This window comes from Zonotrichia albicollis, chromosome 28 (genome assembly GCF_047830755.1).
Source record: "Zonotrichia albicollis isolate bZonAlb1 chromosome 28, bZonAlb1.hap1, whole genome shotgun sequence".
Taxonomy (NCBI): domain Eukaryota; kingdom Metazoa; phylum Chordata; class Aves; order Passeriformes; family Passerellidae; genus Zonotrichia; species Zonotrichia albicollis.
Window position 1 is genome coordinate 701,359 of NC_133846.1, and position 20,442 is coordinate 721,800.

General features: G+C 50.1%; 1 protein-coding gene across 1 annotated transcript in view; it reads left to right on the forward strand.

Moving 5' to 3' along the window:
- PKP1 (plakophilin 1) overlaps positions 1-20,442 on the forward strand; it is a 46,446-nt gene that overhangs the window by 24,913 nt on the left and 1,091 nt on the right. Inside the window, exons 4-12 of the mRNA XM_005492451.2 lie at positions 4,862-5,006; positions 7,062-7,269; positions 7,944-8,121; positions 10,151-10,265; positions 11,348-11,503; positions 11,606-11,782; positions 14,097-14,250; positions 14,698-14,884; positions 19,945-20,029. Of these exons, the coding sequence (XP_005492508.1) occupies positions 4,862-5,006; positions 7,062-7,269; positions 7,944-8,121; positions 10,151-10,265; positions 11,348-11,503; positions 11,606-11,782; positions 14,097-14,250; positions 14,698-14,884; positions 19,945-20,029 (1,405 nt within the window). The remainder of the gene's footprint in view (positions 1-4,861; positions 5,007-7,061; positions 7,270-7,943; positions 8,122-10,150; positions 10,266-11,347; positions 11,504-11,605; positions 11,783-14,096; positions 14,251-14,697; positions 14,885-19,944; positions 20,030-20,442) is intronic.

Sequence of the window (20,442 nt, forward strand, 5' to 3'; positions counted from 1 at the left end):
TACTCTCCTCCACCAGCCCCAGTCATGATCCTGCCTCAGTGAGCAGAGAGGGACCTTCTCATGTCTGTTCCATTTCTTTCATAAAAAATTTCTTCACAGAAGGGGTTGTTTAACATTGGAAGGGGCTGCCCAGGGAGGTGGAGGAGTCCCCATCACTAGAGGTGCCCAAGGAACACCTTGGATGTGGCACTGAGTGCTCTGGGCTGTGTGGCAAGGTGAGGATTGGCCACAGATGGGCCCGATGGTCTCAGAGATCTTTTCCAACCTCAGTGATTCTGGGATTCCAGACATACTTCTGTTCACTCAGAGACTTGAGCCTTGGTAATCACTGTGTCATATCTGGATCAACATTTCCAAGCTCAGCATCTCTGGCCTGGGCTCAGACATTCAGGGTGTTCCAGTGGCTCCTGCCCAAAGGCTGCTCTCAATGAGCAGCACTCGCATTTTGCCAAAATGCTGCACTCTGGAGTCTGGTAGAGCTGGAGGAATTTTCTTGGTGCCAGGACTCCCTGTTCTCCACAGAACCCTTCTCCTTCCTGATCTCTTGTGACATCTCCCAGAGCTGCAGTATTTCACCCTAGAAGCTGCAGCACTTCAGTGATTTCAGCAGCTGGTGGAGACCACCCAGATCTGCCCACTGGGAGCCATTTCCTCTGCTGGGTGGCACTTGCTGCATGCTCCAGGTGACAGGGCAGCACCCTGAGCAGGCAGCTTTTGGCTAAATTACATGTTGCAATGTTATTGATGTTATTGATACTATTTATGCCCACTCAGGATAAAAGTTTCTACATCCTGCTTGGTCACCAGAGAGCAGTGGTAAGAAGCAGTAACAAACAATGGTATGTTTCATTCTTCTGGGAAATCTGGAATCTTTGTGCCCCTCCAACTGGAACCTGAGGTGCAAGAAATCTGTGCCCACCAGGGACTGACATTGTATTAGCTCTGCTTAGAGCTGTTGTGCTTTGTGCTCCAGGGGCCTCATGGCACAGACAGGGCAAGGTGGTGGCCGTGGTGTCAGTGGCCCTGCAGTGGTCTCAGCTGGTCACAGCACTGCAGGAGATGCCTCTCTCTGAGCTGAGGTGCCAGTGCCAGTGGGGCTGAATTCAGAGACAGGTCCCTGGGTTACCCCCTAACAAACCAACACCCCTTGCTGCTCTCAGGGAAGCCCAGATGTCTGAGCTGCAGACATGGCTGAGAGCCCAGACTCATCCCACCCCTGGAGAAGGGGGGTTTCTCCTTTGGAAGCATGGAATGGGGAGCTGGGTGTCTGCAGACACCCTGGCTGAGGGTTTGCTGATCTGGATCAGGAGCCTTTAATGGGCACCTGCAAACCCACACTTACCTTTGGCCCCATTGGGAGATGTGGATGCTCTTCCCTTTGGAGTCTTCTTGAGTGTGGAGGAGACTGAAACACCTCATTAGAGACCATGTGAGTGTCTGTGAGTGTCTGTCCAGGCACCTGGGGATCCAGAACATCCCAGAGTTACTCTGGCAGAGGTCTTGGATGCCTCAGCTGGCAGCTGTGCAGGGGGCAGTACAGACTGGGACAACCCTCTGGGATTTCTTGGTGCCACATTTGGCTCTGGTGACACCGACCTGGCCCTGGCTGAGCTGCTGCAGTCTCTGTGCTGTGCCTGAAGCTCAGGGACACTGTGTCCCCAACAGCCATCCATTCCCTCCTGAGCTCAGCTTCTCTGGCAGTACTGCAAACAGAGGGAAGGACAGGAGTTGTTGAAACAGAAAAGGTGCTGAGGGTGGTTTCTGATCTTTCTCTTGTCTTTTGGGATAATTAAAGCTGATCAATATCAAAACATCAATTCTTCAGGGCTAAGCCAGGCAGTGAAAGCAGAACTGAGTACGATGAAAGGCACCTTCATTTTGGTATGTTTTTATTTGGGATAGAATGCTGGGATGTGCTGAACACTGCTTTGAGAGTCTCGACTCTGATTTATTTATGAACAATGGAACTTGTTAATTCCTCTTCTCTTGGGAGCTGTAGCCATAACAAGCAGGACAGAAACTTAGATGGGAATTAACACAAAACCATCTGCTCATGAAAGGTGAGGGAAATTGCCTTTCTCTGATACTGATCCTCTTCAGTATTTGTTTGCCTTCCATTCAGAATCTGATCTTCTTTGTCTCCATTGAATCATTTCTAGCTGAGGTCTCTTCCTAGTCTGCTTCTTTCTTGTGGAAGAACAACCTTTGGAGGTGTTCCTGCCAGTCACATTGCCCAGGCTGGGGGTGGCTCAGTCCAAGAGTTTGTCTTGAAGCAGGTTGTTGTTCCCACAGTGTGCATCTGGTTGGGAATATCCCTGACTGGCTGAGGAACAATCTCCCCTTTGCTGGACTTTGCCAGGGTGATTTTATTCTCAGGTAGGAGAAATCCCTGCTGCCTCCTGGGCAGTGTGACTGAGCCTGACTGCTGAGCTGCTGTGAATTTCTGCTGAGGACACAGCAGGGAAAAGGGAACCTTCCCCATTTCCTCCCACAGAACTGCACCTGCATCCCAGTTTTTCCCAGCTGAAGGAGGGTTTGTCCCTCTATGGAGTGGATGTGAAGAAAATTCCCTTCCTTGAGCAGCTGGACCAAGTGGACATCCTTCTGTCTCAGAAAAAGTGCATTTAATTCAATAATTTTAAAGCAAAATAGATCACTATGATAACATGGCCACTGACCTGGTATTTTTCCCAATCTGCCTCTCTTCCCATTCCTCCAGTCCAGGTCCCAGTTCCCAAAGGAGAAGCCCCTCCCTGGTGCAGGATCCATCACTTCTCAGCTCAATTGTCTCAGGAGCATGAAAAAAACAGAAAAAAATCACATCCTGGATCCAACCCAAGGGTTTCTGGGGCTCCATAATTTCTAGTTTACTTAGTCTTTCCAGTTTTGTCTCTCCTTGTTGCAAGTTTAATGGAAGTTCCTTGGTGCCAGGTTTTGATAGAGGTTCAAACTGATGGAAAGTCTTATGAAGAAGTGGTGTTTTATTGCAGAAATAAAAGTGGAATGAGGTTTACCCAGCCTTAGACATGGAATGCTTCAGGTCCAGCCCCAGACTGTTGTCTTTCATTCCTGCATACCAAGAGAGGCAGAGGTGTCTCCAGAGGGCAGGGCTTCCTTTCCTAGGAAAAATGTGGAAGGCACATAGGCAAGGTGGTTTTTGAAAACACTGAATTCTTTCCACTGACTCCACAGGTGCTTGATTGAGTGATGCAAGTGAATGTAACTCTGCCAGTGAGGGCAGTGGAGACCAGAGTCCTTCATGCTGCCTTTTGTGTGAAATTCCCTGTGGAATTGTGCATATTATTCTCTGCTCTGTGCTGTGTGGAGGGGAGCCCTTAGATTCATAAGGAGAAATGTTTTATCTCACTGGAAGTGCTGTTGGTGGTGACCACATGTCCTTTCCAGACCTTTATTCTTTACATTCCTTTGGCACAGTCAAAGCAACTCTGTCCATCCCATGCCTGAAGTGCTACAATCTTGTGGTGAAGTTTAACACTTCAAATGTAGTGGGTTTATTTAAAGAACTTATTAAAAACCACTGTTCTGTTGGTCTGTGGCATTGTCTGAAGATGAGCAGCCCCTCTACAGAGTCACTCCTGGTATGACATGTAGCAAAAATGTGTATAATTAAATGTGGTTCAATCAGGGAGTGATTTCCTGACCTCCAGGTGAAACTCTCCATCAGTCCCAGGGAACATCATCAGCCAGGCACAGCCACAACTTCACTGGCTTGGGAAAGCCCTCACACTTTTGGATTCCATCCACTGCTAATGAAGCCTTTCTCATTTGTATCCTGTCACTACTGACAGAAAACCAAGCAGGAGTTCGGGTTTTACTCAGTCCTCAGTCCTGGACTTTGCAAATTAATGCAGCCACCACTGCCATGAGCTGAGATCCTCGTGCAGCCTGTGCAGGATTCAGCTGCAAGGGTGCTGAGAGGAGACAGGAACCTTCAATGACATTAATTTCTATAACTGGAAGCACAAACAAGCTTTGCTGTTCAGACCCCCCTGAAAGTTTGGACCCTTTTCTAATTCTGTGTGGTTAAACCATCACTGATGGTACTGAATAAGAACAAGCCAAAAAGAGCATGACCTTCACATTTCTAAACAAGTGGGAGAACCTCCAGATGTTTGTATTTCTCCCGAGGTTCCAGTCCTGCCACACGCCAGAGGAATTCATATCCTTCCTCTTGAGTTGCAGGTACATTCTTTACCTCTAACAGGGATGATGACAGTGGCCAGCTTTTATAAGAGCTTGGAGCCAGCCAGAGTGAGCATCCCCTGGGAGCAGGATGTCTCAGAGCTATTATTAGCATCTCATAAACTGCCTATTTGTCCATCCCATCACTCCAGACAGGCCTTTTCCTGAGGGATCTGCTTGAGCTTCCCAAGACCATCAACTGCACTCACATTTCTGCTTGCATCACCTCTCACATCAAAGAATCCCATGCTGTGGGAAAACCACCTGCCTGTGTTACCTTGTCCTCATCACCTGGTGGATGGTTTCACTCCTGTCCACTCACTCCTTTATTTGGGGAACAGTGAACTGGCTCTCTCTTCATTAAACATCCATTTTGGGCATGATCAGACATCCACCACCTCAACCAAGCTTTCATTTTCTGTCTCCTTTGCTTGTGGATAGACTGGATCTGGAATTTATTACCCTTAGTGCTCTTCACTGTCTTTTCCATCTTTACCATCTCTTTTTTTGAGACAGAGAAATCCACTAGAAGTGCACTGTGTGGTCTGTGTTGCAATGTGATAATATTTTATTTTTGATTCCTTCCCAATAACTCCCAGTGCTGACATAGCTGTCAGGGCTGAGCACTCACCCAGTTCTGTATTTCTCTTTGACACAGGATCTGTGGTGATGAGATTGATGCTGGCACCATGACCATCCAGAAGGCCATCCAGCTCCTGTGCTCCTCTGATGACAAGTACCAGGCCATGGGGGCTTACTACCTGCAGCACACCTGCTTCCAGGATGAGTCTGCCAAGCAGGAGGTGAGCAGACTCCTCCAGTGCTACACCAGGGCTGATGGCACAAGAGAGGGATGGGACTGGTTTTCTTAGTGCCAAGGATCCATAGGTTCCCTTGGTTTTCATGAGGGTGCTTTGTGCCTCTTTAGTCAGGCTCAGGTATTAATTAAGTAAATTTTTCAGCTATTGATGGCCACTTTCTCACAACAGCTGTTGCTCAGATTTAATGCCTGGAATAGTTTCTGGGTAGCAGGGAGACTGTTCCTGTTGTCACCACAAGCTGCTCTGGCAGAGGGTGATGGGGTTTGACAATGTGGAAGCTGCCACCCAGTGTCCTCTCCTGGGGGCAACTGCATCCAGTTCCACATCAATCTTGCACCCAATTCCACATCAATCTTTCACTATCTCGGAGCTACAGAGTCAGAGCCAGATAAAAGCTGCTTTAAATCCCACTGTGAACTTTGCTGGGCATTGGCCAGTGACCCTGCAGCCCTTTGCCAGCCTTTTCCACAGCCCTTTTCCAGACTATTTCAGCCACCTGAGACAATGGGCTAATTAGTGACCATGTACAAAGATAATTTTGTACATCCATAATGCTGCCTGCCCCATCCTGGAAGTGTCCAAGGCAGGTTGGGTGGCACTTCGAGCACCCTGGGACAGTGGAAGGTGTCTCTGCCCATGGCAGGGGGTAGGACAGGATGTTTTAAGGTTCTTTCCCACCCAAATCCCTCCATGATTCTGTGATACCTGACCACAGAGAAGCCCTTCTATAGCACAGGTTATTTTTCTGATGCTCTTACTCATCAATTCCTTTGCCAACATGCAGCAAAGGAGGCAGACTGAGGGATGGATCTGCTGTGGCAAGGATGTCACCAGAGTTTATCCCCACCCTGGATTTATTACATGCCAGCCCTTTAGAAGTGGCTTTCCCTGTGCTGGCACAGCAGTGGAGCTGGAAGCACTGCCCGATGTGGGGCTGTGCCCCTGTGCCCTGGCTGTGCCTGGATGAGTGCAGGTGCCCAGCCCACGTTCAGGTGCCCCATTGTGGGCTGGCCACACCCTTTGTTACCGTTGCAAACCCTCTCTGAGCGCTGGGCCGTGCCATCCTTCCCAGGAGGATGTGCCAGAGCAGGTCGGTGACTCATCCCAGCTCACGCTTGTTTTCCTTCCCTCCCAAAGGCGCTCGTTCATTGTCCATTGTCAGCAGGCTCAGCCGAGGGTGTTTGCGGCAGGACGGGCTCCGGGCGGGATCCGCTGCAGAGCACATCCCGCAGCGGGGGCGCTCAGCGTTCGGAGAGCTCAGCTGCGGGATCCGCCCTCAGAGCTCCGTGTGCGGGGTCCTGCGGGGCCCGGCTCCCTCCACTGCCTGGGCTGACCTCGAGGCTGGTGACACCGGCCGTGACCATTCCTCTGAGCTCAGCCTGTGATCTCAGGCTGCAGATAAATGACCACAGCATGTCATTAGAAGGCTATAAATGGCCTCTGCTCATGGGCAAGGCAGCATTTCCACTCGGTGCAGACTGTGGAGGTGGGTGAAAGTTTGCAGGAGCCCATTTCCATCAGCAAAGGACTCTGACCATGGCCATTACTCACAAACAGCCACTCCTGCAGTTTGAGCTTTTGGCTTCAACCTCCAGCCCAGGAGCTCTGTGCTTGTGACCCACAGCCCGAACCAGACTTGTCATCTCTGGCCCTCATTCCCTGGCAGCTCTGCTTCTTCAGCTCCCCCAGGATGGACTGTCTGACCCCTGGCACTGCTGGGGCACTTCTGGGTGTCCCTGTGCCAGCAGTGTCCTGTGCTCTGTGCTGATGGCCTGTGTCTGATCTGGTGCCGTGCTCATGTCCCATGTCTGTCCCATGTCTATCCCATGTCTGTCCCATGTCTCTCCTGGTGCTCCATGCTCATGTCCCATGTCTGTCCCATGTCTGTCCCGTGTCTGTCCCGGTGCCCCATGCTCATGTCCCGTGTCTGTCCCATGTCTCTCCCGGTGCCCCATGCTCATGTTCCGTGTCTGTCCCGTGTCTCTCCCGGTACCCCATGCTCATGTCCTGTGTCTGTCCCGTGTCTGTCCTGTCCAGGTCTATCGGCTGGGGGGCATTGCCAAGCTCGTGGAGCTGCTCCGCAGCCAGAACCAGAACGTGCAGCGGGCGGCAGCCGGCGCCCTCCGGAACCTGGTGTTCAAGAACCCCACCAACAAGATCGAAACCCGGCGGCAGAACGGGATCAGGGAGTGTGTGAGCCTCCTCCGCAGGACAGGGAACACTGAAATCCAGAAACAGCTCACAGGTACCCCGAGCCTGCTCAGCCATGAGGTTCCCCTTGCCTGGGATGCGCAGCCCTGGTGCTACCCTAGCACAGAGAGGGGCTCTTCTGTTTCTCTTGCACCAAAGGGTGATCTAGATGAGAAAGCAGAGGAGGTCCTGGCCCTTCCATGTTCCTCACTTCCTCAGTGCCTGTTGGGAAAGCACGTGCTCCAGGTCCCCTCCCAGTTATGGTCACCCTGCCATTCCCACACCTCCCTGCACTCTGGTCCCTGTGCTGTTCCCAGGAATGGCTGAGGGAGCTGCCAACCCCAGAAGGGTTGGCTGGGTCTCTACTTGTGTCTCACCTTTGCCTGAGGAGTTATGGGAGTTTTTTGGTGCAGGTCACCCTCAACTCTGTCCCAAGTTTTATGTGCAAGCCTTTCCAAGATCCCTGGAGAGATGCTGTCCCCTGCAACCTAATAGCAATAAACAGCAATTTTGGGAGGAGAAAGGATGCTTAAATGCCCACCTCCATGTGGACCCATCCTGCCTGTCTCCCATAGGGGTGGACAGGGACTGAGGTTTCAGTCAGCCTCTGCACCCTCAGCTCAGAGTGGTGAAGAGAATAAGGATTTTGGTGCTGGAATCACCCTGAGCTAAACAAAGTTCCTAATGCCCTGACCTTGTGCTTGAGCTTGTGTCCCACATCCTTCCTAGGACTGCTCTGGAACCTCTCCTCCACTGATGAACTAAAAGAAGAGTTGATACAGGAGGCTCTGCCTGTGCTGACAGACTGTGTTATCATCCCTTTCTCGGGCTGGTCTGATGGCAGCTGCAACAGGACACGAGAAATTATCGACCCAGAAGTGTTCTTCAATGCCACAGGGTGTTTGAGGTGAGTCACCAGGCAGGGACTGACTGTAGCTTGTGTCTGTGGGCAAAAACTAAAGCCATCTAAATCCTCTTACAATGAGCTGAATTCATGCTCATTACAATTGCGCTATGAAAAATTCTCCTTGAGAAAGTTTTCTTGACTAAGAGGAGGTGCAGAAAAAAATTGCATGTAAAATACTTTTCTAATAGCTTTTTATTTTAATAATTTTGTTCTTACTGAGTCTCTTCTCAGAAAAAAATGGAAGCTGTTTTGTGTACTAAGGAAACCTATCTCTATCAGTGTTTAGCTCAGACCAGGAAACTGGACAGACTTTACCTATAGAGTTTTGAGTCTTCCAGACAAAACAAACTGATTTAGGGTTTAGGTGACAAAAAGGTAGAATTCTCTATGTGGGGAAAACAAGCATTTTCCCACTTCTTTTGATAACTGTTTTAGTGCAGTACAGGACTTTTCCTGGCTCATTTAATCTGGGGACTCAGCTACGAAGCAGGAGGTGCAGACTGAGCCCAGAGTAGTTTATTTTGTTCACGGGAAACCAGAGTCCTTTTGTAGAGGATCTTCGCCCTGACTTGCTGTTTCTCCTACTTTCCTCCTCCACTTGGATATGAGCTCCTTGTCTCAATGGGAACAAGTGGGGCAAAAAACCTGCCCTGTATAATGAGGTGCTTTCATCAAGGGAAGCTCTCCCCGAGGGAGGCAGCGCCGGCCGCGCCCTTCCCAGACATGCAGCTCGCAGGAGCTGGAGCTGCTTATGAAACGAGAGGCTGATCATGGCAGGGCCTTTGGAGACATGATACCATCAGCTTCTGTGGCTGGGAACCGTGTCTGGGAGATAGGGAGTGCTGCTCCCTCCTTGCCTGTCCTGGAAGGCAGCTCCCCGAGCAGCTGCAGCTCGGGATGTGTGGGGTGCAGTGGGTATGAGCTGCTCTGCTTTAAAGCCATCCCAGCCTACAACATCATAAAATGTCCATTAAAATGAGGGAAAGACAATGGCAACAGCTTGTAAAAATCTTGTGGAGTTTAACTAGAGGTAGGCTCTACCTCCTGAAAATGACCCAGCCTGTGGCAGCAGTGCCCAACATCCCAGGGAAGACTGGCAGCTGCAGGTCAGCAAGGGAGCTCCAAAGGCCTGAGGGAGCAGGACTGGGGAGCAGGGAGAGTGAGGGAAGTTGGGGTTGGATCCAGAGCCCCTGCTCCAAGGGCTGAGCCAGGACTACTCTGAGTCACTGCCCTGCCACATCAGAACACAGGGATGAGAACAGCCCTGGGTTTGCCCTGGGCCCGAGCCATTGCTGCTCAAGCATTTCTGGATTGCAGATGAATCCATGTTAATGAGGAGGCTGCAAATCACAGTGAACATCAGATCCAGTTCTGGAACGCCTGCAGTGAATATCTCACAACCACTGCCAGCCTCTCTTTGTTTTTCATTTGCAAGCTATAAGGCAATAAAATAGGGAAAAAAAAAATACAGAGCAAAACAACAAAACCCATATCCTGCTACTGGAGGAACTCCCCTGTCCTGACAGCTGCCAATGTCCAAGAACCCATTTCGACCTCACAGATGGGTCAGTCCCTCTGGCAAGAGCCATTGCTGCTCTCCAGCATTTCCAGCCCATTTCCCTGCTGCTGACCCTGAGTAGGTCTGTGCTTACAACCCTGTGCACCTTCCTGATGATCACAACAAGCCCAGATAGCCTTTAGCCAGTCTTCCCTTTGGAAACTCCACTCAGGAGACACAGTGTCTGTGTAGTGGCACATGCAGAGCCTCTGAGGCAGCCTCCTGCTGGTGACTGTCCCTAGGAGGGTGTCCTCTATGCAGAGCTCCTTGAAGGACATGTTCCAGGTGAAACCAGCAAGAGAGCTGTGCACTGCTGTAGTCCCACCAAAGGCCACCAGAACAGGAGCAGTTCTTCAGCCTTGCTGAACCTGCCAAAAAATCCCCCAATTCAGTGACAACCATAGCCAGAACAGAGCCCAACTCACCCTCTCTCCTCTTTGTGCCCTGCTGTGCTCCTCGATGGCTTCTCAGGAACCTGAGCTCTGCAGACATGGGGCGCCAGACCATGAGGAATTACCCTGGCCTGATCGACTCTGTCATGACTTACACCCAGAACTGCGTGGCCTCCAGCCGCCCTGATGACAAGGTACCAGCTGCTGCCCTGGGCTCCCAGCCCCACAGTTAACAATTGCAACCCTGGGAATGCCTCAAAATCCCTGTCCAACAAACACAAGAGATGGCTGGCCTCTCTGGTTGCTCTTGTCCTTCCAAGCCACAGTGGGATCTCTTGGAGGGTTGTAAGTCCTTGGGCCTCTGGGCCTGAAGCAGAGCTAGGCTTTAAAATTTCCTTTTAACAGACACACAGAGGAACAGTAAAATACTTTGTCTCTTGAGTCCCCAGAATACTTCCCCTTCCCCATTCCAGCATCCTAGTCTCCATCTCTTGCTCTTTACCCCCTCATCTTGCCATCCAGCAGGACTCAAGTGTACAATCCCCAGCTTGGCACCATGTTCAGCAGGAAGCCAGGAGTTGGCATCTCTCTGCCAGTTCCCTGACTGTGACTGATGGCTGTGTGTGAGCAGCACTTGCCTTGGACAAAAATGTGTTTGTAGACACCTTTCAGATGTAACCATCAAAGTTACCAAAGTTATTTTGAATTCTCTCTGGATTGAGCAAACCCTCTTTTGGGGATGGCTTTTGCAGGAAGCCCCTTTCCAGCAGCACACACAAAACACAGCTCTTTGGAAATGTAACCACAGGTTCTGGTGTTGGCTGTGGGTATCCAGCCAAAATTCTCTCTTGCTCTTCCCATTGGGCACTCTGGCATCCAGGGAAAGGAGGCTTAAAGCCTGTTCTTGGTAAAAAGTGTCACCTGATCTGTAGCTGTGACTCAGAGAGTCATTGGAAGTTACCCCTGGTGAGAGGGGCATTTCAAGATTCAGAATTTCATGGTTTGATCCAACCACTCTCACACTCTTTTTTCCTGTTTGCCAACTTGTCTGTGGCAAGTGAGACCTCCCAAGGTTTTCTGGGTCAGCAGCTCGCTGAGATCTCTCCTTCACATCTATTCCAGCTCATTCTCTCCCATCCCTTGCTTCCTGAAAAAGGCTAAAGAGCATCTATGGTGCTAAAAAGCTGATTATGGCCCAGCCCATGCCCTCTCTGGTGCTGCTCCATAGTTTTCTGCCTAATGTGATGTTTGCATTTGTCTTCTGGGGGTGATGCAGTCTGTGGAGAACTGCATCTGCATCCTGCACAACCTCTCCTACCGCCTGGATGCTGAGGTTCCCAACAAATACACCCAGCTCAACCACATGGCCCGGAGCGTTTACATGGACAAAACTCTCACAGGCTGCTTCAACAGCAGGAGTGGGAAAATGGAGGTAGGATGTGCCACAGAGGGATTGGGAATGTGATGTTCAACCCCAGCAGGGGCTGCAAAGGAAGAGCAGGATCTGAACTCCCAATTTCTCATGTCTTTGCAGAATGATGAGTATGGGGTTCCCCTTCCTGAGGAGGATTTCAAGCCCAAAGGCCCCAGCTGGCTGTACCACTCAGATGCCATCCGCACCTACCTGTCCCTGATGGATCAGAGCAAGAAGGATGCCACCCTGGAGGCTTGTGCTGGAGCTCTGCAGAACCTCACTGCGAGCCGAGGGCTGGTAAGAGCTTCCCTCCCCTCCTCATGTGTGCACCCAAATGTGTCAGCACTTCATGGAACCAGAGAGTCAGTCAGGTTGGGAAGACCTCTAAGGTCCCTGATCAGCATCACTTCTCGGCCATGAAAAAGGAAAATGTCCTCCTTAAACCTCAGGGCACCACAGCCAGTCTCTCCATAGTGTTTGATCAGTGGGATCCTAACTCCAAGCTCAGGGTCTCATGGGGAGCTACAGCCAGCATCCCCAGTATCTATCCCAGACCCATACTCTGGGGTTCCAAGTTTCCCCAGTCTGTTGGTCACACTGCCAGCAGCTGCTGGTATTGGCAGCCTCCCCCAGGGTGGCAGTGAGGGTGAGCCCAGATGTGCACCCCAGCCAGATGTGATGAGAGATGGGAGAAGGGCTGAGCCACCACCCATGAGTGTGCTCCAAGGGGAGGTGGCTCTAATGACAGGGTGGGTTGTGCTGTGGATTGTGGCTTGTCCACACCTCAGAGCTACCTGTAAAATAGCTGTGACAGATGTCCTGACCCGTGGGCACGCAGCGTGGCGGTGCCAGGGGCTGGGTGATGCTGTGGCACCGTGGGGACACGTCACAGCCATGGCTCACAGGCCCACGTCACTGCCCTGGGCACGTCCTCGCAGGCTGCTCCCCTGGGACAGCCCTCGACTTGTCTGTTTGTGCCCAGCTCCATCAATCCCAATTTAAATAAGATGGATGGGGAGATAAAGAGATAATGATTCCATAGGTAGGAGAGGCGTGTCACGTGTGGGGAGTGTCCCACCCAGAGACACGGGTGACTCACTCTGAGCCTTCCCTGCTGGGATGGCATTAACCTGCCAGCTCTGATCTCCTTTTGTCACAACCATTTCCATGCTAAATAATTGGGAACCTTGACTTTTGGCAATTTAACTAAGCAGTGCCACGAACCTGAAGGTGGAGAGAAGCTGTCACATATGGGCAGAGCTGGTCAGGGAAATGGGGCTGGAGTTCTGTGCTCCAGGGAAAAGAAAATTTCAGCAATCAACAACATTGCACAAGGGACAAACAACCAAACCCAGCTCTGACAGTGCTGGAGCAACTTAATTCAGCCTCCTGGCATGGAATGGCTGAAATTTGTCTGGGTGTGCAGAAGTGGCTCCTCCCCTCAAGGGTCTCATTCCAGCTCAGAGCTGGAGCTGGAGTTGCTGAGTTTGCTGTCATTTGATGGAAACTGAATCTGGGGATGAGCTTATGGAGCTTGCTGTGATCCTTTAGCTCATAGAGGATGGCCCTGAATATCCTTCACCTGTGCTTTTCACACCCCAGTCCTGCTGGTGTGAATGTGGAACAGGGCACATGTTTTCCAGACCCTTCTCTCCACTCCCATCTCACTGTTGATGGACATGTGTCTCCATCAGCATTTGTGGTGGGGCAGCTGAGAAGTTCAGTTTAAGTTCTGTCAATAAGGGCAGTTTATTCAGATGTGCTTGAGTTCCTCTGCCCTGGCTGCATCCTTAGACTTTCTACCTTTACAAGCACAAGATCACATCTAAGATGAGTATTTTTGGTCCTCAGACTGCTTTTTAAAGGCATCCATTATCTATTCCTGCTCCCCAACAGCCCATTGGGGCATGGCAGGAGCTGTGAAGGGCCAGGGCAGGGAGCTGCCAGGGGGTTGTGAAGGGTGAAGGCAACGTGGACATGAAAGCAAAGCTTCTCCAGCTTTTGGAATGTCATTTGAGTGATCAGCTGCTCCACTGGGGCTCCAGAGAACAGCACCAGCTGCATCACAGCACATGAGAGGCTGACTTTTCAAATGTCACAGAAAAATGGAATCCTTAAGCTTGGAAAAGCCCTCTAATATCACTAAGTCCAGCTGTTCACCCATGTTCACCACTAACCCATGTGCCCAAGTGCCCCATCCACATACTTTTTGAACATTCCCAGGGATGGTGACTGCACTACTGCCCTGGACAGCTGTGCCACTGCTTGGCAACTGCTTTGGTGAAGAATTTTCCCCAGTATCCAATCTAAACCTCCCCTGGGGTAGCTTGACATCATTTCCCCTTGTTCTGTGGGAGCAGAGACCAATCCCTGGTACCCTCCTGTAGGGGAGTTGAGGAGAGCCAAAGGATCCTCCCAGAGCCCCCTTTTGTCCAGGCTCCCATAGCTGTGGGGAAGGAAGGTAAAACTGACAAAGTGAGATTACAGCAGCAGGAAAAAGGATTGTACAGGACTGCTCATTTTATGGTGCAGTCACATTCCTCCAGGCCTGACCATCATGCCAGCTGTTTCCCCTGGCACTGTAACCATGGGCTCATGTGTTGTCCCCCAGATGTCCAATGCCATGAGCCAGATGATCGGGCTGAAGGAGAAGGGGCTGCCCCGCATCGCGCGGCTGCTGCAGTCCAACAGCTCCGAGGTCGTGCGCTCCGGGGCCTCTCTGCTCAGCAACATGTCCAGGCATCCTGTGCTCCACAAAACCATGGGTAAGTCCTTCCCCTGTGCTGGATCCCGGCTTTCAGCTCTGTGGGATCTGCCCAGCTTGCTTTGTAAGCCCCATAAGGAGACCTAGCCATGCTCCAGGACTGGGCAGAGCAGTGACATTTCCTCTGGCCCCAAGGACAGTCACCAGTGCTGTGTGACACGTGCTGTGCTTTATGGACAGTGACAAAGCTGCAGGACCACGAGGGTGACAGTGTTTTGGGAACTGAGATGGACTTCACTGTCTGTGGCCAACAACACTGCCCTTCCTAAGGCCTGCAGACCTCGCTTTGACTTGGGAAAATCCACTCATGACAATGGTGCCATTGCTGTCCAACACTTCCAGTGTCTCCCTGCAGAGATAACTCTGCTTGGTGTTAACACAAATAGCATCATTCACTTGTGCCAGATTGTGTTTAAATGTTGATTGGAACATTCCTCCACCTCTTTAGCTCACCAGGTGCTCCCAGATGTGTCCCGTCTCCTGTCGTTCCAGTCTGGAAACACCAGCAGCTATGGGGAGATCATGACATCAGCTTGTTACACTCTGAGGAACCTCATCATGTCCAACCCCCACCTGGGAAAGTCTTACCTGTCCAGCAACTTGTTAAATAATGTAGTGAGCCTGTGCCGGAATGGGTGAGTGTGGGGCACGAGGCAGGGGCAGGGACAGAGCCAGGCTGAGCCCAGAGCCTTCCCAGCACCCTTTGGAGCCAGGCTGGAGCATTATTCCTTCCCAATAAAGGAACTGGGAGTGTTGGTGGGCAGAAATCCTCAGCACTGCTTTCTTGGAAACAGGCAGGATGGAGGCAAATCCATCCAAGGTGGATTTGCAGAAGGTCCTCTGGAAACTTTCTGGCTGAATTTTAGGAATTTCTAAAAACTGAAGCACCAATATTTTAAAGTCTTTTAAAAATAGTACTTAGAGAGCTTATGAAAAAAAGGATAATTGACTTTTTACACAAGCAGATAGTGACAGGACAAGAGGGAATGGTTTCAAACTAAAAGAGGAGACATTTATACTGAATGTTAGGAATAAATTCTTCCCCATGAAGGTGGGGAGGCCCTGGCACAGGTTGCCCAGAGAAGCTGTGGCTGCTCCATCCCTGGAAGTGTCCAAGGCCAGGTTGGACAGGGCTTGGAGCACCCTGGGCTAGTGGAAGGTGTCCCTGCCCATGGCAGGGGGTAGGACTGGGTGATCTTTAAGTTCCCTCTCACCTCAGACCACTCTGGGGTTCTCTGATCTCTGAAAAATTCCAGCCCTCACAGCAGGGGATGTCAGTGACTTCTGACTCCTGGGCTTCCCTCAAACCTTGTCATGAAGGTCAGGTCTGAGGTTCAACACTGTGGATACTCAAGGATTGTACTTAACTTTTATGGGCAAATCTGTTCATCTTTTAGTTGAATCATCTTCCTCAAGATGCAACTCTGGGGGGACATAGGCAGGAATTATTTTAGGTACCTTCCTGGTCTACTCCTGTATTTTACACCAGCTGAGCAATCTCATCATATTTTACGTCTTTCTATTTTAGGACTTGGTTTGGGGTTTGGTGGTAGGAATTCTGTCCTGTTTGTTATCCATATTCCCTGCAGCACAAGCCTGTCAAGCCTTGCCAAGTTCTGTGTTCATTTCTGGCCAAACTGGTGTTAAACTTCTATTATCTTCAACCATGTTCTCTCCTTCCTAGGCTTTCATCTCTCCTGCCATCTGTCTTTGTTTTAAAATGCCTTAGACAAGTAACCCATTGTTTTCTGTTGTGAAAATCCATTTGCATGCCTTCATCATCCTTTGATAAAGTTATTCCAATCCACCTCTTGTTCCATGGCAGAGACACTCTCTGTCATTACACGGGGCCTCCTTGTTTGGGTTGGGCCTGGGCCAAGGAGCTTTGCTCTGTTTGCTGCTTTTGCTTGCTTCCACTGTCCAATGAGCCCAATTACCATGAAACCCAGCCCTCTCCTAAGCCCTCCTTGTTTTGAATGCTATTTACTCGTGCTGAAGTCCTGCTGTGGCTCCTCAGCCCAGTGCTCAGTAATTTGGTGCTCCAGCACAGCCTTGCACAACCCGGGCTGGGAACACTTTAATTGCCTTGGCTGCTGGGGATGAGCTTTCTTGGAGGTGAGTCACTGAGCTGTGAGGAGTTACCAAACTCTGGAGATGTCTCCAGTCCTGCCTGGATCACAGAGTCCTCTGAGAAACTCCCCAGTTCTTAAAACGTCCAGAACTTGAGTTGTTACTTTGCCTCCATTACTCATTTTTGTCCTCAAAGATTTTTATGCTGTTCACTTCTTAGAGAAAAAGAAAAAGAGAACAATTTCCACCCAGGACTAATCTTACTTGTCCAGGCTGTATTATTTCAGGCTGTCGCAACAGAGCAGATGTTGTAGAGACTTTTGACTCTTGCTTGGGTCCCAAGGTGAAATTTTCCCCGTGTCACATGCTGCCTGTGAAGATAAACAAGAAAAATTAGGGAGGGATTTGTCCAGTCCTACATCAGAAAGAGCCTCCCCCTCCCCACTGGAAATCAATAAATCTCCAGCTCTCCTGGGGGCTGGCTGAAGCCCCCAGGACCCCACTGGGTTTCTGAATGTGGTGAGTCCCACATCATCAACCTGCTCCTTGCCAGCACTGCAGGCAGCAGAGATGGGGGCACAGGGGCTCAGGGGTGCCTGAGTTACCAGGGGGACCCAGGGACGCCCTGCACCCTGTCAGGGCTTTGCAGCTTTCTCTGTTAATCTGCCTCAGGTCCCTGTGGACATTCCCTGAGCCCCAGGCTGGGGTTGGTGTCTGGGTGCTCCCTCCCTGTGTCTCCTCTGCCACCCTCAGATCCTGCCCTGTGCTGCTGAGCTGGGCTCCCACTGCATTGCCAGCTGCAAACCAGGAGCTCCACCTGCTCAAACAGCTGCAGGGGCATAGCTTAGAAAGAGGCCCCAGGTTCCAGACCAGTGAGTTATGCATTTGTCCTCTCCCATGTTCTCCTCCCTTCCCATGTTTCTTTCTCCTCATGTTTCTCATAGCTGGGTTCTGACAGAAAGGCAGAAAGGGTTCAGCAGTTTATCTGATGGATGTGGTTTCTTCTTCTTCCTGGAGCATCCCAATTAAGTAATTGTCATAGAGCAGATGCTCTCCTCTATGACATGGAGTTCGTGGTCAAATGGGGTTCCTTCATTCTTCATTATTTTTAATTGAAGTTGCCAAAATATTTAATACTTCCTTCAATTTCTGGTGATGTTTCTGAAAATCAAGCCACTGGACCTGATTTATTAGGGTGTTTTGTTTCCTTTTCGTTTTTTTCCTCCAGCTGTCTGAAAAACATTTCTCTGCTCATTTTCAAGCCACATTATTTCACTAATTAAATTGAAATTCTCCTCATTAATTCTACTGGCTGCACTCAAAGCTTTTCCCAAAATCTTTCCTTGTGCTTTAGAATGTAACATTTGCAGTTTATCCCTTTACCATGGATTTATTTCTTTTTCTCTTTGTTCCTTCACTTTTCACACTTCTGCTATTGCAGTTTTATTTTGCGGTTCAATTGCACCACAGCATTTCACCAAAATTATTCTTTCAAGAGCCTCAGGTCTTCCCTTGATTATTCCCTGTGCCAGAGAGTTCTTACCCACAGATTTCCAATTTCCTATTTCTGCCAAAGATTGCACCTTGATATCAATTTCATAATCTCTTGCTTGTTCTGGGAATTCCTTGGCATTCTCAGTGACACACCTTAAGTTCTTTGTACATTTGTACTTTGAGGAAGGATTATTTCTCCCCATTATTTGATATCTGTGGACAAGATTCTTGTCTTTGTTGCCCCCACTCTGTTTTTCCCCATTCCCCACCATCTCCTTCTGATTGTGTCTTGTTTATGTTTTGTTAAATCTGTAGCTTTTTGGATGACTCCTGCCACTGCCACCAGGGGAAATCTCCCTCATTGCCTTTCCACAATTTTTCATGAATAATTCTATTTGTAAAAGACAGATGATATTAAAATCAACTTTGATTTTCAGGCAATTTGTTATTAAGGAATTTCCCCCCAAATCAGCTGTCCTTGATATTCTGCTCTGTGTTACCCACTACTATATTCACACTGTTTTGTTTGGGATATGCTGCTTTACCTACTGAAGTTGGCATCACACTCCAGCAGCCCATATTGAGCTTTTTGTACCTAAATTGTAGCAGTCAATGCTGGAAGAAACAGTCAGTGACAGTTCTTTAAATGAAGAGTTCAGAACTTCTGCCTGAATTCATAAATGACTCAGGTACTGATGCTGGTAATTTTGGCTTGAAAATACAGAACTTCTGAGGTGTTCTCTGGAGACATAGTGGCAAAAAGCACATATTTAGCAGCATTAGAAGTAATTTTTTTTCAAAAATAAGAGAGAATTACTCTGGCTTAGGAAGAGAGAAACAACTTGAAACTACAAATCCTTGAGAGCTCAGTTCATGCTCTGCCTGTCTGATCACAGGTACCTTGGGTTTGTAGGGATTTAATGGCTTTTCACCCATAGACAACATTTCAGGCAAAAAATGTTTTAAAGCATTGTCATTCTGGTGACAGAGCATAGTGTGCTTATAACTACAGAAGAGATTTGGCAATAAAACCTGTTTTTTCTGTCCCAAAGCATTGCTCAGGAATTTCTGGCTGTCCTCCAGCCCTCCACACAACACTAGGAGCTGCACAACACCTTTTAAGTTTATGACCAAGTTAAACTCAATCATTTCTTTGGTAACAGCTGCTGTGTATGTCAGAGAAATGCCTCAAAATTTACTGGATGTGGTTCCATCCCTGTCCTGCCACACTCCAAGCATGGAGTTGAAGTCCCAGGTTCCTCATGATCTATTGGTCCTATTTCTTGTAGGATTTTGGGGACAATTTTGAGGAATGTTTTGAGGAATGTTTTTGAGGGCACAAGGTTCTGTGGAGCTGTATCAGACAGGGGCCCTGAGCTTGGTCCTGTTCCTCTCCATCATCCTGGGTGGGACAGGCTGGGGCTGCTGCCCCGAACCCAGAGCAGGAGTCTCCCACAGCCAGAAGGAGGCCCAGGAGATGAGGAGCAGCCATGGGAGCCAGCAGGGAGGGGATACCTGGGTATGAAATGTTCCAAAATTATAAAAGGTCCTGCGATGACTCACGGTTTCGAGCTGTTACGTGAGCAGGTATCTGTTCCCTTGTGCTGAGTAAGGGCTCTGGGCTGCTTGCAGATGTTGTTATTGCAAAGGCTCCCGTCCCTTGTCCTCTCCAGGCAGCTCCAAGCCCGCTGCTCTGCCCCCTCCCAGGAGATCCACCCACGCTGGCAGTCCCTGCACACTCCAGCAAAGGGCTGGCACTATTTCCCTTCTCTTTCGCTCTCTCAAATTTCAGACTCAGCTCAGTTTTATGCTCATTTTCCCACTCAGATCCTCCTCTCTCTTTCATTTGCCCTGCTCTGGTGACAGTTGTCACACAACATTGCTGAGAGAGCAGGAGGCTGTTACTGACAGTCCTCTTCATGGCCAGCTGGAGCTGGGTTTGTCTCAGTGCTCAGCAGTGCCTGGGTTTGTCCCAGTGCTCATCAGTGTCTGTGGGGTTTGTCCCAGTGCTCAGCAGTGCCTGGTTTGTCCCAGTGCTCAGCACTGCCTGGGTTAGTCCCACTGTTCAGCAGTGTCTGTGGGGTGCTGCTCTGTGCCTGCCATAATCCTCTTGTTGCTTTCACCTTTCCAGCTCCTGTCCAAAAGCAGCTGAAGCTGCTCGACTTCTCCTGACAGACCTTTGGTCCAACAGGGAGCTGCAGAGTGTGCTGAAGCAGGTAAGGACAGCACTCCTGCTTCTGGGAGCCAGGAGCAGCCCTGGGCCGTTCACCTGCTCAGGTGGGGAGCTGGGAAAGCCCTGATCCAGCAGCCAGGAGGGCAGGGCCCAGGAGGAGCCTGGGGCACTTGGCCTGGCATCTGAGCAGGTGGCAGGGGACACTGCTGGGACTCACTCTGGGGACAAAGCAGAGGGTGTCATGCCTGTGTCAGACACCTTCCTCCCTGGATTTGGTGCTGGAATGGTCCCCAGCACAGCTCCCTCACTCTGGGCTGGGACACGCTGGCTGTTCCACCCTCATTTAGGGGATTCCTTCACTGCAGCCCATCGGTTCCAGCAGGTGCCTGGCAAGGTCCCAACTCTCTTTCCCCTCATTTTCTTCTGTGTCCATAGCCCTGCCCTGTGGTCCCACCC